The sequence below is a fragment of the Tasmannia lanceolata genome, unplaced genomic scaffold, assembly GCF_043159265.1.
Source record: "Tasmannia lanceolata isolate RefF3 unplaced genomic scaffold, GAP_Taslan_0.1 ptg000013l, whole genome shotgun sequence".
Taxonomy (NCBI): domain Eukaryota; kingdom Viridiplantae; phylum Streptophyta; class Magnoliopsida; order Canellales; family Winteraceae; genus Tasmannia; species Tasmannia lanceolata.
This window is the reverse complement of record NW_027518690.1, coordinates 2527834-2546496: the sequence shown is the minus strand read 5'-3', so window position 1 is coordinate 2546496 and position 18663 is coordinate 2527834. Positions and strand designations below refer to the sequence as shown.

At 37.4% G+C, this 18663-nt stretch overlaps 1 protein-coding gene across 1 annotated transcript; it reads left to right on the top strand.

Moving 5' to 3' along the window:
- Window positions 1-777: 777 nt before the first annotated feature.
- On the top strand, window positions 778-11520 carry LOC143890686 (AP2/B3-like transcriptional factor family protein). Its single transcript, XM_077395368.1, has 7 exons — window positions 778-1105; window positions 1201-1305; window positions 1989-2023; window positions 2130-2292; window positions 2458-2664; window positions 3783-3873; window positions 11303-11520. The coding sequence occupies exons 1-7, from the start codon at window positions 974-976 to the stop codon at window positions 11308-11310; spliced, it is 741 nt and encodes a 246-aa protein (XP_077251483.1). The 5' UTR covers window positions 778-973; the 3' UTR covers window positions 11311-11520.
- The last annotated feature ends 7143 nt before the right edge of the window (window positions 11521-18663 follow it).

Genomic DNA, 18663 nt, shown 5'->3' with positions numbered 1-18663 from the left:
CGGGCTCTCCAAACTTTGTTAGACTGTTACAAATTTGAGCAGCATCATATACTAAACGTGTTTCTTTTTACTGCCATTTGCTTTATTTCTAAGAATTTTTTTTGTTGGAAAACCTTTTCTTTATACCACATGTTTTGTTTTAATAGGGTTGGCCCAACATTCTATACCCAAGCATAGCATGGGCAGGGGCACCATTTTAGGCTTGATCAGGTGCGTGGTGCTGCTATTTTGCTCCTCATGCTATGATGGGTGGGGCCCAACATTTTATAACCATGCTTAGCCTAGGTGGGGGCCCTATTTTACACCTCATGTTTTGATCCAGTGGGCTCACCATCTCCACACAAACCCATGCATAGGGTGGAAGTTGGAACCCACCATTTTACACCTCATATTATGGATGGGATGGGGGCACCGTTTTACAGCTAAATTTTTTGATGGGGGTGGGACCCACCATATTCCCAAACCTATGCATAGGATGGGGCCCTACGATTTTACTCGTAATAATATTATGAGGTGGGGTCCATCATCTCTATTCAAACCTATAAATGAGCGTGGGGTTCATCATTTGACACCTCGTGTTTGATGGTCTGGGCCCCAGCATTTTACACCCATGCATAGCATGGGCCCGGAATACCAATACATTATAGAAAATTAGAAATAAAGACAAGTGCCATTATCAAAACAAAGGAATGTCCCTTATACCACCTAATTTGAATTTAAATTTGTTCTGGCGCTCATATCCGTACTGAGTGAGCTTCATCAACTCGCCCCTTACTTCTTTTTTTCTACCCCAAAACGAGGACTTCAACGGTCATTTCCAGTGCTTCCTAAATAGCATCCCCTTTTCTCTTAAAAAAGTTTTCAGCCTTTTCATCTTCCCCTATCTCTCTCTCTCCGTATTTGGTTTTTCCTCTTCTCTTTTGTTATCTTTTAGAAGATTTGAACAACTGGGTATTTTTGAAACTATTCAGAAATGGTGGTGGGTAAGCTTGCCTACGAGGAATGTCGTCGCCAAAGATTGGAAGAAAACAAGAAAAGGATGGAAGATCTCAACCTCTCCCAGCTCTCTCAGACTCTGAAAAATGCCTCCCCAAAGCCCTCCCCTGTTCGTCTTTTTCCCTCTTTGTTTTGAATCATTTTATCTTTCAAATAACCTTTTTTTTTTTAATCTTTATCTTCCACATTTCTTGTCATTGATAGGCCAAGCCCGCGAAGCCACGATTTATTCAGAAAGAAGATCTGGCTTTAGTTGAAGTTAGAAGGTCTTCGCGTGTTGCTAACAAGCCCCCTCCTGATTATAAGGACGTGAGTAATTTCGTTCTTCTTTCTATCTCTTTCATCAACAACCAATTACTCCAAAAGCTTAAGCTGTTGGAGTTGGTGTTATTTAAACTTTGAGCACTGCTAGGAAAACGGGATTCCGTTTTGAAAAAAAAAAAAAAACGGGCATCATTTATTGGAGCCACATTCACTAAATGACAAAGGAAGGGAGCTCAAATCCCCATAAAAGAAATAAATACGTCTTGAAAAAGTCAAATCAACGGTCACTTCACACCCGTTTTTATTTTCAAAATACTTTTAACAGTGGTAACCCTGGTGTACCTTTTTGGGGATGGAGAAAACCCCTTTCCCTCAAAAGACTTGGTAACCCTTGTGTACCCTCAAGGACGGAGAAAATCCCCCCTAGGGAAGGACCCACATCAGAAAAGTGAATGGATGGGGATGGGCTTATAAGGACTTGGGTACCCTCCTCTTAACAGCTGGCTTTTAAGGGTGAGTTCTACCCGGGTCCAAGCAGTAAGTACTTATATCATATGTTGGTCATTTTCTATAGATTTTGGAATCACTTATTGGATATCATTTTCTTGGCAAAACTATAAATTCATTTTATGGTTTCATGATATTGAACCATATTGATTGGGATGCTAGTTTCCTGCTAAATATTATAACAATGCTTTTGATTTATACCTCTCATGATGTGTGGACAGACAATTCCTCTTTATGTGGAGATACCTAGAAAAAGGTCAGTGAGTGCATTTAAAGATTCTAAATCTTTCTTTCAGATCAAAATTGTTTGTTGAAACTTGTAGATTGGGTATCATCTGATTGTCCTTTTGGGGATTTACTAGAAGCTATAACCGGAGATCATTATTGAATCGCGTATATGCTTCAGATGAAGCCAGAGAATATGCAATTGAGAAAGCAAATCAGGTTGAGTCTAATCTAGGAACTGAATTCCCTAGCTTTGTAAAGCCCATGCTCCAATCACATGTCACTGGTGGTTTTTGGCTGGTAAGCATGTTTGTTTATCTAAAGAAAAGCGTTGAAAATCAATTGATAAATCATTTCTCACATCATATATCAATGATAGATTACTAGGCATTGGTTTTCATACATAGACTGTGAATAATATTCCATTTTTAGTACTAAATTTATTTGTCTTAACATTGACAACAGGGGCTTCGAACGGATTTCTGTAAGTTGAACCTACCAAAGAGAGATGAAATAATTACCTTGGTGGATGAAAACGACGATGAATATGATACAAAATTTCTCGCTCAAAAGACAGGATTAAGTGCTGGGTGGAGAGGATTTTCTATTGCTCATGAGTTAGTTGATGGGGATGCTTTGGTTTTCCAATTAGTTAACCCTACAAAATTCAAGGTAATAACTAGCTAGATCCCTTGGTAAGTTATGACTATTAATAGTTAGTTGTAGTTTTTCAATGTTTTCTTTAAGTTTGATGCTGCCCCTTAAAATACTTTATCTCATAATCACATTAACAATCCAAATCTTTTGGCTGGCACTCTTTTTGTGCTTGGTTCTTATTCATACTTTTATTCTATTGACTGGTTATTGATTAGTTTCTTCTATTAGAAACATGAATGCTGAAATTACAAAGCAAAACATATTGGAACAAATCGCATAGCACACAAAAAGTTATTAAATTTTTTTCAGCTTCTTTAATTCCCTTTCCACAAAGCTATAGACAATTATTAACATATTAATAATGTATTTCACAAATCTTTAGAAGTAGGGAAATGGATTGTTTAAATACAAAATGACTGTAAAAGTTCCTTTTTTTTATTCATATCACAAATACTTTTGGATGAAATCATCCTAGTGCTAATTTCTTCAGTTTAGGCCTTTTTCTTTTCAGATCGCCAACATGAGACAGTGCTGTACTAGTTTTCCTTATTATCTATTAGGATTGTTTGTTTGGGCTGGATTATATGATCATCACATAAAACATTATTTTTAAATTGATCAGAAGAAATTTTCCACCTTGTTCTTACTACCAATTTGGTATCAAAATGTAATGAACTAAAGATTAATTGATTCAATGAACCAATTATATAATTTGATTCAACGAACCGAGCTTCTAGTCACGTTTATAATGTAGAAATGAAGAGACACAATAATTTGTTATAAAAGTTTGAGATTATTGGGTTAAGGGTTGCATCCGAGTCCGAGCTCTGTGTGTCTACTACATACTGACATACATCTACTCAATATTCTTGTTCAATCATTCTTTCTTTGAAACATTCATGCTATTTTTTTATCTGCCAATGCCTTTTTTCTCAAATGTCACAAAAAGGTTTGCGGCTACAATGTTTGTTATGCATGCCTCGACCAGTAATATAGAAGGTGCTTTCTAGCAGAGAGATTATCTCTTTTGGTGGTCTCGTGCATTATTTTTAAATATGGATTTTTTACCATTGCTTTGAAGGCTGCAATAACCCATAATTGTCTGCTACTTATCTTAACCCAATCTCTTCTAGGTCTACATAATAAGGGTGAATGATTCAGAAGCAGTGAATGGAGCTCTAGATCTTCTAACATTGGTTCCTGATGCCAAACGAATCAAAGCAGGTAAACGTACTCCAAACACTTTCAATAGTTAATTTACATTATAGTTATTCTGTCGTTAGTTTTGTGTTCTTTTACTCTGAAGCAAGGCAACTGTTTAAAGAATCCAATAATAATAATTTCTATCTTTTTACATTATAGTTATTCTGTCGTTAGTTTTGTGTTCTTTTACTCTGAAGCAAGGCAACTGTTTTAAGAATCCAATAATAATAATTTCTATCTTTTTACATTTAGTTATTATGTTAGCATGCTATTGATGGCCTTGTATATGGTTGTTACCTTAGTTATAAATTCCGTTCCGGTCGCCGTTCCGTTTTGGCTACTAGAATGGAACGTTTCGTTCGAAACTTTTCGTTCCGCTCCGGCGAGGGGAATTTTTTTAAAAAAAAAATAGTTAAAAATATGAAAAAAATCCAGTGGGTATGGTAAATTTTTTGCCACTCCGGCGAGGGGAATTTTTTGAATTTTTTTCTAATTTTTTGCAAAAAGACTAAAATAGCCCTCCAAACATCACATCCACGGTTATAAAACAAGGGTAAATATGTAAAATACACTCTCCAACAGCCATAAGGGCATTTCTGTAAATTTTGAATTTTTTTTATTTTTCCAACTTTCCAACCCCATTCCGGCCGGAATCCGGACCGGAACAGAAAATATAGGCATTCCGTTCCGGCATCCGGACCGGAACCGGAATTCCGGTGCGTTCCAGCCGGAACGGAACGGAATTGATAACTAAGGTTGTTACGGTTAGCTGCATGGTTGTTGAGTTTTCAACAACTTGTTGCCATGGAGAAAACTATTGCTCATTGAGGTATATAGTCGCTTTGAATAGGATCATATTCCACCAACCTTCTTCGAAAGTTCTGAGAATGGAAGCAGAAGGGGGAATGAAGTTGGAGAGGACGGATGTTTGAGATGAAATCGGCCCATTTGGGTGCCAGGGGTCATTCCAAAAGTTCAGCTTTGAGAGAGGGTTTACGATGTAGCAGACATTCGGGAGGATAAAGGATCTAGCATTGATGATACTTCTGGCAGCCCAGGATGGGTTGCTGGGCATTTTGATGCTCCAGATACTTCTGTTCCTGAGGTATTTTAGATCAAACCATCTGACCCAGGGGATGTTTTTCCCATTGAGAATGTGCCATAGTTGTTTAATTTGAGCAGCTCTATTCATATCTATCAGGCTTCTGATCCCCAGCCCACCTTCTCTCTTCGGATTACATATGGTCTCCCAGGAAATATTATGCCATTTCCTCTCCCTTTTGCAACCCGACCAGAAGAAATCTCTGAAAATTTTCTCAATTTTTTCCAGGACAGAGCGGGGAATGTGAAAAGCCGCCGACCAGTAGACCTGGTAGGTGCTTAATACAGATTTGATAAGTTCTGCCCTACCTGCTCTTGAGAGGCTCTTGTTGGTCCAGACAGAGATCCGCTTCTGAATTTTTTCCAAGATGGGGAGGCAGTCAGCAGCTGTGAGTCTAGAGGTGATAAGGGGAAGTCCCAAGTACTTGATAGGCAATGAGCCTTCACTCATCCGAAGGATGGTGCAAACTGCTCTTCTAGTGCTATTTACTGAACCTGAAAAAAAAAATTCACTTTTTGCAGGGTTAAATTCGAGACCAGAGAAAGATTTGAATTTGTTGAGACATCTAATGATCTCGGCAGCACAAGAGGGGATTGGGGAAGCAAAAATCATTACATCGTCAGCGAAAAAAAGGTGGGAAATGGTGAGCTCTTTTCTAACGAAGGGGAAGGATATTTTGCCAGAAGAGAAGAAGGATTCAAGGAGGCAAGAAAGCATTTCCATGACAAAGCAAAAGAGAAGGGGGGAGAGAGGATCTCCTTGTCTAAGACCATTAGAGGATTTGAAAAATCCTTGAGGGGATCCGTTAACCAAGATTGAGAATGTGGGAGTGGAAATGCATTGGTGGATCCATAGGCACCAGATGTTTGGAAAACCAATTTTTGTGAGGAAGGTGATCAGGGAGTGGTGGTTCACACTATCAAAAGCCTTTCGGAGGTCCATTTTAATGCACATTGCTTTTGTAGAGTTTTTCCTATGGAAATTGTGGCAAAGGTCGTGGGAGAGAAGACTGTTGTCTTGAATGGTCCTACCTTGGATGAAAGCCGACTGGAAAGGGCTAATTAGGTTATCCATGATCAATTTAAGCCTATTTGCCATCAGTTTGGAGATGATTTTGTATAGAAAGTTGCAGAGGGCAATGGGACGGTAATTCTCAGGGGAGGAGGCATCAGGGGATTTAGGGACAAGGGTAATGAAGGTGCAATTTAGTTCCGGGAGCATCTTTCCTTTAATGAAAAAAGAAAGGATGGCCTCAGTGATGTCTTCTTTGATGAGGTACCAAAAAGATTTATAAAAATCACCATTGAAACCATCTGGGCCGGGGGCTTTGCTTCCATCAGATGCAAAGATGGTTTCCCTGATTCATCCATGGAGAATGGTTTGGATAAGGCCTCAATCTGATTGGGGGAGAGGATTCCAATAGGGTCAGGAATGCTATGGGCTTCGGGGTTGAGGCCATTTGAGTTGAGAATATTGTTGAAGAAGTCCACCATTACATTTGAGATTACCTCTGGATCTGAGGAGTAGGAGCCATCAGGAGTAATAGTGCCTTGGATACTGTTTTTGTTGCGACGAGCCACCATAGCAGAGTGGAAAAAAGCAGAGTTAGAATCTCCAAGGGCCAGCCATTGGACTCTGGATTTCTGCTTGAAAAAAATCTCTTCTTTCCTAGCCATTTTGATATAAGAGTCCTTCATGATCCTGACTCTGCCCCAACTTTGGGAGTTCAAAATGATTTTAGATGGTGCTCTCTTCTCTGACAACTTGGATTCTAAAATCATTTGGAAACCCCAAGCCTCTGGAAAATTCTCTCTCCGTAGCGCTTGGAACACAATCAGACCCCCAAAACCAGAAGTCCAGTGGGCATCGTCCATTTGGTTCCCGGGCCACATTCCGAAATTCAGTACTACCGCTTGGTTGGCTATACAAAATAGGCTCAGCACAAAAGATAACCTTCACTTCCTAGGTCCATCGAGGAACAAATCCTGCTCCCTCTGTTATACTGAACCCGAATCAGCTGATCACCTCTTCTTTAACTGCAGTTTCACTGCCTGTATATGGAGGGCAATCCTTAGGCGTATATGTGATCGCAAGAAGCAGAAACGATCCCTACCTGAAGAAGAACTATGGCTCAGAAGGAAATTCAGATCGAAAGGACAATCATATAGCTTCATCCGAATTCTGTTCACCTCTGCCATTCATTTCATTTAGCAGGAAAGAAATAGCAGAGTGCATGAAAATAAGAAGACTCACAAGCAGAACATCAAGAACATGATATTCAGAGTAGCTAGAGAAAAAATCCTTTTTCTCAAGCTGGATGACATATCAACTGAAGAAAACTTCAAAATCTCAGAAATTTGGAACTTGCCATGCTTCTCCAGATCCCCTCAACTGAAATCATGCTCATGGATTCCTCCTCAACCCGACTCCCTTAAGCTAAATGCTGATGCTTCGTTGGCTAATGGTGAAGGAAGCATTGGAGGGCTTCTTCGCAACAGTAATGGTAACCATGTGAGCCTCTACTCTATTGATTATCCAGCAGCAAGTCTCTGCTCGTCCTCCATCTCTGAACTAGAAATAGAAGCAATTTTCAGGGGCCTCCAACTCGTTGATCCGAATCGCTGTAATCTCCTATGGATAGAATTTGATTCCCTTGTAGCTGTCAAAGTTCTGCAGAAGGAAATCACATGCCCATGGAGGAAAATCATAACCCTGGAAAAAATTGAGCTTTTGCTAACCAGCTTCAGGTCCTGGACCATTTCTCACATCTGGAGAGAAGGGAATAAGGCTGCAGATTATCTCTCAAAGACTACTTGCCCTCTCAAAGGCCACCCTATAAATGCTATCGACCTTCCTCAGGAACTGCTCTCTATTGTATTAGAAGACTCCTCTGGAGCTATTTATTATTGTATGTAATCCTTTTGTTTCTTTAATATATCTGGTGAGGGTCTGCCTAACCCCAAATTACCGATCAAAAAAAAAAAATAGTCGCTTTGAATAGGGGAAGGTCTCCTATAATCTTTTATTACATGGGGGAACAAAACCGCATTGAGGTAGATTATCATTTTCTTAGGGGGAAGAGTATAAGATATGTGATCAATATTTTTGCATGTAATCTTAAGATAAATTTGTACGGATTTTAATAGTGGCAATTGGAAAGGGAAAACTTCATGAGGTTCTCTCTAAGCTAGGCACGATTGTCATCTAAACTCTAGCCTGAAGGAGAGGGGGAGGAGGGTGTGTTAGGGACAATGTTTTTCATATTGCCCATGTTATATAGGAATAGGTACATCATTTCACCTTTGATTAACGTCATTTCATCTTTGATTATTTTTCTAAAGCATTTTTGTCGTGTATGGATATTGGTATAATTTGCTAATGAGCCTCTTAACATCATTTCACCTTTGATTAACGTCATTTCATCTTTGATTATTTTGCTAAAGCATTTTTGTCGTGTATGGGATATTGGTATAATTTGCTAATGAGCCTCATTACAAAAGATTAGCAAAAGGGATGGATGGCTAATCCTTCGTTTCTTGCTAAATTTTTTCTTCTCGATTATCTTCAACACTCATTCTCTGCGCTCTCTAGCTCAAATTTTGCACGACTCTTCAATTTTCGTTTATTCTCGATTAAAACATCAATAGGGTTATAAACTTATAATTCTTCATACTGAAATGGTTTAAAATCTTCTTAGTTTTTTTAATGTATTTAGCTATCCTTTTGATTGACCCGCAATTTCTTTGTGAATTAACATTAAGTCATATCATCTTAATATGCTATCACTGGCGTACAACTCAACTCAACTCAACTACGCCTTTGTCCCAAACTAGTTGGGGTCGGCTAATGAATCCTTTAGAAAATTTTCATGAAGAAAATTCTATGAAATGCTATCACTGGCATACAAGGACAATATCAAGAAGTAATGACTAGAATTCTTCACAGTGAACAGACACAATAGTACTCTTCAATCATCCTGAATCGAAAACGAACGGCGAAATAGAAGTTCACATCAGAACATGTACTTGGGAAAGAACTCGGACAAGATAGAGTTGAGGAAACTAAAGCATGTCAATATTTGATAGACAGTATTTTATTTACTCAAGTGAGTCATAGGAGTTGTTGATTTATTCAGTAGGGCCAAGCTAGAATTCTGTGAAGGTAAAACGAAATCGACTGTAGCGACTGGTGTCACTTTTGTTTTGGAGTCCTGCTTTTGTTTGCTTTTTAGAGTTTTCACCACTTGAGAATCGATAAATTGTCAAGAATCTACATTTTATACATATAGACTCTATGATTTGTGGACAAGAACACTGAGTGTCAGACATGGCAAACCCCCAAAATTTAGGAACATGGACACAGCTAAAATTGAAAGTATATATAATCATAATTTGTGGATACAGATTCGTGTGTCGAGTTTTGACACTGATACGAGTAGTCTGACATAGCAACATCTAAAAATCTAGAAATTAGGACATGTGCATACATATAAAATTACTAATTATTATCATAATTTGTAACAATATAAATATGATATTCATTTGACGAACTAATAAATCTTAGAATTAATTAGTAATAATATAAAAAAAAAACATGAGTTAATCAAATAAAACGCATTGATCAATTTAATCTAGTTCTCTTCCGTCTCCAATATACAATGAGAAATGGAGACCAATATGATACAGTGAATATAATATTTGAATAAGAGTTTGTTTAGGGTTTTAGGTTTAGGGGAGGGAATATAAATATTAGCTAAAGAAGTGCAAAAAAAGGAGTTTTTAATAAAAGAAGAGTTTATAATAAATGAGGAAAATGCAATATTCTATAATAAAATAGAATGTCATACTTGACATGGTACAGAACATGTCAAAATGCCCACATTCAGTCTAACACTTTAGCAGTACATTTAAAAGTGTCCAAAGGAGTGTCGACACGTGTGTCGTGTTGGACACGGCATCACAGTAATAAATTCCAAGGGTTAGCTAAATCATAGTATAGACTAAATAAATTAATGGCTATAAATTTTTTGTGCACAAATCTATAGTTTGTATTCAATAATTGATGTGTGTCAAAGCTAGTAGAAGCCACTTGCTAGATTGACTTGCCCGAGGATTGAACTAAACAAGTTTGGAAATTTCGACCGAATCGAGTATTTTGACAGAGCCTTCTCATCAAAACTAGATCGGAAATTGTCCCACAGCACAAACATAAAAACACTAACTGTTTAAATGATTTCCCTCGTAGATCTTATTATAATAGTCCCGTATTGTACAATAGATCGTATTTGTCATACATCCTATTCTATTAGTTCCGCAGAAAACAGTAGATCGTTTGTGTCAATTCTGTACCATTTTGTTCTGGTACATAAACTAGAATTGAATCTAGGATTGTTACACTCATTTTAATTTTATGTTTTGTTTAATTCATTTCTGGATTTATCTATTTATATATAATTTCTTACCAATTTGCCTACAAATGTAAAATGTTGGAGGGGATATTTGATTAAGGGCGATGATTTCTTCATACCCCCCTGTAGCGTAATTCATACCCCTTTTCACATGAATTGACGTCAAAAAGCGTTAAAGTCTGCCCACAATTCACACTAAGGGGTACATATTATCCTACAAGGGGTGCGAATTTATCATCTCCCTTGATTAATTCTTGATTCAAAATTCTTTCACTAAGATTTATTTTAATTCTTGAGAATTAAAGGGCTCGCTTTGACTGTTAGGAGTAGGTAACCCAATCCTTGTTTTTTATTCTATTGCACTCTTTCATCGTATCACATGCTTAGAGCAGCTGTTGTATGAAAAAATTGATCTATTTTTCCCTGCACATAGAAAAAAACTAAATGTTAGCTTCTATAAAACTGCTATAATTTAACTAGAAATTCCTATTCAGTCCCAGCTGTTCAGATTCTCGCTTTACAACTTAATAGAAGTGCTTTTGTATGAATAATTTGATCTTCTTTTTTTTTTCTACTCTTAGGAAACAAAAACACAAATTTTTCGTACAACGGCTGCTTAAGGCAATACTATCCACATAACTTTTTAAGGTTTGGAATCCATCAAAATAAATCCAGGAAAATCTGGGAAGTATTCTAAGTTCATGACAATCGTTTTGCAAAATTGAAAAACAACTCCACTTTTCTTTTAATTTTGCAAATTGATGTGTGTGGAAATCATTGCTGGTGTTAGCATGTTGTTATTTTTGCATCCATTGCTTTCGTCTTTCTTCTATGCATGCTGCTAGTCCTTTAGTACTAGTTTGCAATTGGGTTTGCATCAATAATGCGCATTGTATATTATGTAGTACATAACATCTAATTCACTCATTTCTTTTTTGCAGGTAAATGAAGCCACAAGCGATTTGGCTTCCAAAAATTATGCTTGTTGGGAGGAGCAACCAGAGTATTAACACTCAGTTTTGTCCACTGCTTTTGCTCCCTATATCTGTATATTTTGTTTCTGTGGAAACTCTTTAACACTTCTCTTCATAGTTTTGTATCTGTTACCATGTTCTACTGCACTCATGTCTGTGTAATCTCATGACAAAATCCATTGTAACACACTTGTTATTTATGCTGTTTGATGATGACTTTTCACTTCTTAAGTTAATGATTCCCAAGTGAAATTATTCTTATAGACATTAGGAATGGAAATTATGCTAGATTAATCAGATAGATAGAAGGGGCAAGGAAAAAAAGTAGTATGTTCTGCATGACATTTCTTATGATTTGTCCAGGTTTAAAATCGACGGGAGCATTTCACAAGTTGGTTTCACTTGTGTTTTTCAAAATATTGATTACAGAAGCATGACTCTGTTGGGCCAATTGAATGACGGTTTGTATTGTCATTACCATATTCTATTGTATTATACAGGGGTTGTTTAGAACCTTTGCATCTACTCATACAAATGAAGTTAGACAAGTTCGCCACACAGACCAGGCTAATTATGTTACAATCCTAAGTGGTTTAAGGGCCTAGCCTAACTAACGTGTTCCATCAGTCATGGGGCTTTTGGTGTATTGGTTGGATAACTAAAATTTGGTATCAGAGCAAATACCTCATTTTTTGTTTGAATCACAGAGGGGGCAACTTGTGAAAAGGGCTGTGGGAGTTGAAGTCATCGGAGGGTGCGTACTATTCTCAGTAGTTTAAAGGTCTAGACTCTTGTGTTCCATCAGTCCTTGTGCTTTTTAGCATATTGGTTAGGTATACAACATTTGATATTAGAGCCAACACCATCATCGTGTTTGCGTAAATGGTGAAATGTTACGATCCTAAGTGGTTTCAAGCCCCAACCATGGTTTTAAATTTTGGCTGAAATACTGAAATTTCAGATTTTGTTCGGGACAGAAATTTAAAACTGAAACCGAAATTATAAGATTTTCATCGAAATTTCCACCAGTTTTCGGCTGAGGCTGAAAGAGAAATTTTATTCCTTGGCCCCAACCTAACATGTTCCTTTAGTCTTAGGGCTTTTTGGCGTATTGGTTAGGTACTTAACATTTGGCAATAATGACAACAACATGCTTCATTTTTTAGTAAGGGAAGGAGTAACTTGTGAAAAAGGGGCCTAGAACATCCAAGGATGATCCTAACCCTCTGATTTATTCATGTTTAAAATTGACGGTACAGTATTGAAACCTCAACGGATCAGAGGGTTAGGATCATCCAATGAAGAAGATTTGTTGAACACACCCTATCTACATCAGGGCTCAACTAATGAATGGTTTGGATCACCCATACAATGCAGGCCCCACCGCATTTTTGGCCTTTAACGTGCATGCATCCTACCACCACCGAAAAATGTTGGGAAAATGACCAAATAGAAGGGGTTTCTACTGACTATGACATTTCAAGAGGGGTGTTTTCTAAATCACCAATCAAGAGTGCATATGACTAAAATGCCCTTGACTCTCTCTCTCTCTCTCCCTATCAAATCACCTTTTTGAAATGATTACATTTAGAGAAAAACAAATCCCAAAACCCACCTTTTTCCCTCTTCTTCTTCTTCCTCCCACCTACTAAAAAAACGTACGTATGAAAAACCCAAAAACCTCTATTGTTAGATGCCAAAGGCTCCATTCTATTGCTGAAAACCTCATTTTTAGATGTGAAAGCCTTCCTAACCCTTCATTGCATTGCACAACGCCTCCATTTTCAACAAATATTGGAAAAAAACGTTATTGGATTTGAAAATCTTAAAAATCTTCACTAGAAACCACCATTCCATTGCAGAAAGCTTCCATTTAATGGAAAGGTGTGTATTTTTACCCCTCTCCCCTCTCTTTCCATTATAAGGCATGTTTATAAACTTGAATGAAAGTTTTCCATGTTAAACTACTGTCTTTCATTGCAGAAAGCCTTCAATCACTATTTAATCTTATTTAAATTACTTTAAACACTTTATAATCATTGTTATTTTTCTGTAAACCACTAATTTCTTAAGTTTAACCAGTATTTCACTACCATAAACCGGTACTGAAGTGGGTGTTTATAAGTGGTTTATATAGCTTCTTTGGTTAAGAATCCTCCGTAGTGGTTTATAATCGTAATTAGTGGTTTATTAAGGCTTACCAGTGGTTTAGAGTGTTTATAATTAGTTTATAAGGATTTATAAATGATTTATACAGGGTGAGCAGTAGTTTATAGTGTTTATAAGTGGTTTATATAGGCTTATAAGTGGTTTAGAGTGTTTACAACTGGTTTATATAGGGTAAACAGTGGTTTATATAAGTCTATCAGTGATTTAGAGTGTTTATAAGTGGTTTATGTAGGCTTATCAGTGGTTTAGAGTGTTTATCATTGGTTTATACAGGGTAAGAAGTAGTTTATAGTGTTTATAAGTGGTTTATATAAGCTTATCAGTGGTTTAGAGTGTTTACAACTGGTTTATATAGGGTAAACAGTGGCTTATATAAGCCTATCAGTGGTTTAGACTGTTTATAAGTGGTTTATGTAGGCTTATCAGTGGTTTAGAGTGTTTATACATGGTTTATACAGGGTAAGAAGTAGTTTATAGTGTTTGTAAGTGGTTTATATAGGTTTATCAGTGGTTTAGAGTTTTTACAACTGGTTTATATAGGGTAAACAGTGGTTTATATAAGCCTATCAGTGGTTTAGACTGTTTATAAGTGGTTTATGTAGGCTTATCAGTGGTTTAGAGTGTTTATACATGGTTTATACAGGGTAAGAAGTGGTTTATATAGACTTACCAGTGGTTTTAGAGTGGCTTATCAGTGGTTTATAGTGTTTATAAGTGGTTTATATAACCCTATCAGTGGTTTGGAGTGTTTATAAGTGGTTTATATAGACTTATCAGTGGTTTTAGAGTGTTTATAAGTTGTTTATTTAGGATTACCAATGGTTTAGAGTGTTTATAAGTGGTTTATATTGGCTTAACAGTGGTTTATAGAATTTATAAGTGGTTTATATAGGGTAAGTAGTGGTTCATATTTCCTTGTCATGACTTAGTAGTGGTCTAGAGTGTTTAAAGTGGCCCGAATTGTCTTAGTAGTGGTTTATGTTGTTTTATGGAGATTTAGTAGTGGTTGAAGTTGTGCATAATTCTAAAATGGCTGCTTTACTTGTTAATTGGAATGATTTTTTTTCAATTGGTTATTTTGACAACGGTTTAATTTTGTGTAAACAGAAGAACGGTAGAACGAAGAGCTTCTTTTATCTTACACGTCGACGACTTTGTAAAGGATGCGGTATCATTTGAATACATCGGCGGGAAGAAGTTGCCCGTAATTGTGGGTCGAAAAAAAATTGTGAAAAAATTGGAAGCAATTAGGGGTTTAAACCAAACTTTAGGGCTCTAAACCATACAATTCTAAGAAATTAGGAGTTCAAACAAAACTTTACGACTTTAAACCATATATTTCTAAAAAACATAACCAAACTTTAGGGCTTTAAACCATAGATTTCTAAAAAAAAATTTGGGTTTTAGTTGCTGATTTTCCAAACTGAAAGAGAGAGAGAGAGTACCAACACTAACTTATTGGTTTGAGTCTAAACTGATTTGGGAAAATTATAGAGTTTTCTAAACTGATTTTCCAAAATATACGGTTTTCTCAACTAATTTGGGAAAATATAGGGTTTTCTAAACCAAACTTGGAGGTTTAAACCAATAATCTGTGAATAATCTGTGAAAAATTTGGAGAAAATTAGGGGTTTAAACCAAATTTTAAGGCTTTAAACCATAGATTTCTAAAAAAATTAGGGGTTTAAACAACTGAAAGGGAGAGACTACCAACCTGTGAGAGGAGGTTCACTCAGAATAAGAGGATAACAGAGAGAGGTGCACGAACCTGAGGGGCATTGTGACCCTCTAATGGACGGTTGGGATCATCCCATGAGAGAAAGAGGGCATTGTGGCCCTCTAATGGACGGTTGGGATCATCCCATGAGAGAGAGAGGGGCATTGTGACCCTCTAATAGACGGTTGGGATCATCCCATGAGAGAGAGGGGGCATTGTGGCCCTTTAATGGACGGTTGGGATCATCCCATGAGAGAGAGGGGGGCATTGGGGCCCTCTAATGGACGGTTGGGATCATCCCACGAGAGAGAGAGAGAGAGAGAGGGGGGGCATTGTGGCCCTCTAATGGACTGTTGGGATAATCCCATGAGAGAGAAAGAGAGAGGAATTGTGGCCCTCTAATAGACGGTTAGGATCATCCCATGAGAGAGAGGGGGCATTGTGGCCCTTTAATGGACGGTTGGGATCATCCCATGAGAGAGGGGGGCATTGGGGCCCTCTAATGGACGGTTGGGATCATCCCACGAGAGAGAGAGAGAGAGAGAGAGAGAGAGAGAGAGAGAGAGAGAGCCCTCTAATGGACTGTTGGGATCATCCCATGAGAGAGAAAGAGAGAGAAATTGTGACCCTCTAATTGATGGTTGAGATCATCCCATGAGAGAGAGAGGTGATGGTATTTTAAAAATGAGGGTATTTTTGTCCTAAACCCTTGCAAACCAGTCACCATCAGTATATATTAGTTATTTCCAAGCCTCCCCTCTTCATATGTCATAGTCAGTAGAAAGTCCTTTCATTTGGTCATTTTCCCAAAAATATTTGATTTTCGGTGCCAACATCATCCCCATAAGCTCGAAGATCCACATGGTGGGGTCCACCAGGCAGTAGATGAACGGATTAAGCTGATGTCACATTGTTGGTCCATTCCTCAATATCTTTGTTTCTCGTACACCTAATGCATGGAATTTCTGATATGCTGACATGTACACAGTTGCCACGTCACATTGCACGTAAGATAATAAGACAAGGAAAAGGAAAGAAAAAAACGCAAGGCACGTGTTTCTTCTTCTTTTTTCACGGATCCCCGAAAATTTCGGGCGACTATCCCAGTCAAAGGCCGTAAGGCTTGGGACACGTGGCAGGGTTCCTGATGGGACCCACGCGCCAAGAATAAACTTCCAACGAGAAACAATCAAGACATTATTATTGTCACTATCTGTACTCTTTCTCATGGCTTCTAGAGGGCATACCCCGGCCATTGACTCGGTCAATTAACCCCTTAAATAGAGGGATTGATATTTACACCCCCATGCTTTGATAGATACACCCCTATTTGTTCAGTTTTTTAAATTCTTTTTTTCTCAACTATATTTTCCCTATTTCATTGATCGATCGGATAGATAAGAGACTATGGAAAGAGGGCACATTTGTGTCCCCACTTATTATTAAAATGGTGCATTTTCTTTTAGAAAATGATTAGAAGAAATTAACTTTTAAACTCTTTCATAAAAGACACTTATGAAGGAGCATCACTTTTGCCAAGTTTATGTGATCATAACCCTTGATTTGAACTATAACCATAAGCCCAGCCGAATGCTGTTGAGGCAAGGACCTCTACCGGGTTATTGATAGGTAAGACGAGGTTTGGCAGGACCCCTACCAGTTTATTTGAGTGAGAAGATATTACAATCACTCAATCAGCATACAAAAATACTAACCCTATCACAAGAATAGGGATACAAACCAAGAGAACAGAGACAGATACCTAAATCCTTAGAAGGTATTGTTGAGAAAACCTTCGTCAGACTATTATTTTATTAAGTCTCATTTCTAAGAAAAGTTAATTCGTTGATTTTGTTATATTTTATTCTTATGTGAGTGATGTATGTTCGAGACAGGACCATAACCATGTGTGTTAGCTCGCGATGTTCTACGAGATTCATGGTTTCATGTCTTTTATAATTGATATTAAAAGTTACTTTTCTTAATTAAATATATCTAGATCCAGAGTATCCTATGAACTTAAAGTTCCCATCTTCATAGATCTAATTTACTCATTAATTCTATCAATGTTCTTGGTCTAGTTTTCTTTCAGTTCATAGTTCACATGGGTTGTACTACTGTTTAATCGGTATTCTATTTCCTGTGTACATTGCTGTACTTCGTGCGTCTCCCTAAGACACCGTGAGAAAATCATAGTGCAATAACATGCACTTACCTACTAAAAGTAGGAACCTCTGAGTAAAAATATCGGTTACACCATTAAAAGGGTCATTTTCATTTCCATGATTATGCAAAAAGTCACTTTTATGATCAATGGTAAAAGTAATTTTTCGGTCCAACAAAGGGTGAGAGAGCAAGAGTAGTGATCCTATGATTTTCATTCACATCAACGGATTTGAATATTTGACCATGTGATGAAGTATAAGTAGGGCCCACCAAGTGTCTTTTAGGAATGAGCATAAAAGTGATTTTTTTATGAGCAGTATCTTCTTTGTATTTTGAATACAGCTACGATGAAGGGTCCCACTAGACATGACTTTTACACTGCGCGGCGTAGAATTAACTAAAGAGGAAAACACGTGCAAGAAAATGCAGGCCATTTATTTATTAATTGTTTACGTTAGTTTACATGAAAAATGTGTAACGAAGAAGTCTCACAATAAATCTTGGACCAATTTTGATATTTACAGCCCACTTTTTGATAGCTGTAAAATTATTGAAAAGGGGGTGGATATTTACAACCCCAGTTTCATTTCAAGATTTTTTCCTATAAAAGAGGGGAGTGTAAATATTTTGTCTAATTTTAGGATAGAAGAATGCTAAACTCAAAGCCACCATTCCAGAAATTGGATGTAAGGGCGCCCCATTGGTTGAATAGTTACCAAAGTGCATTTATAATAAGTAAAAGCCAAAGAACATTAGTTGGAACATTGATGACGTTCAACCAATGGGGGCACCCTTTAATCCGATTTCTTCAAGGGCGCTCCTGAGTTTAGCATTCCTCTTTTAAATTAATACCTGCTAGAATACTCTTCAAATTGGAGGGTAACTTTTTTCCCAAGCGTTATTTGGATTTGTTGACTTACACAAGGTGATTTAATCATTAAAATAAAAAAAATCCTCGAATTAGCTTTTCTTTTACCTTTTGTCATTGGATCGGGATACTCGATTTTTTGGGTTTAGGGTTTAGGGTTTAAGGCCCAAGCGGATGAACGGTATAGATCATCCAATATATATGCCCCCACTTATACTAAGTCCATGAATGAAATCCCCCACCTTTCACGTTATCCGTTAAGTTTTAAAGGAAAAGAAAAACGTTAAGGGGTGAGTTTATCCTCAAGCAGTGAACCATTCTTACAGAAACCGTTAGAGGGGGGGATTTTATCCATTTAAGGGGTGAAAATATCATTTCCCAACGAAAAACATGCATATGCTGTAATTT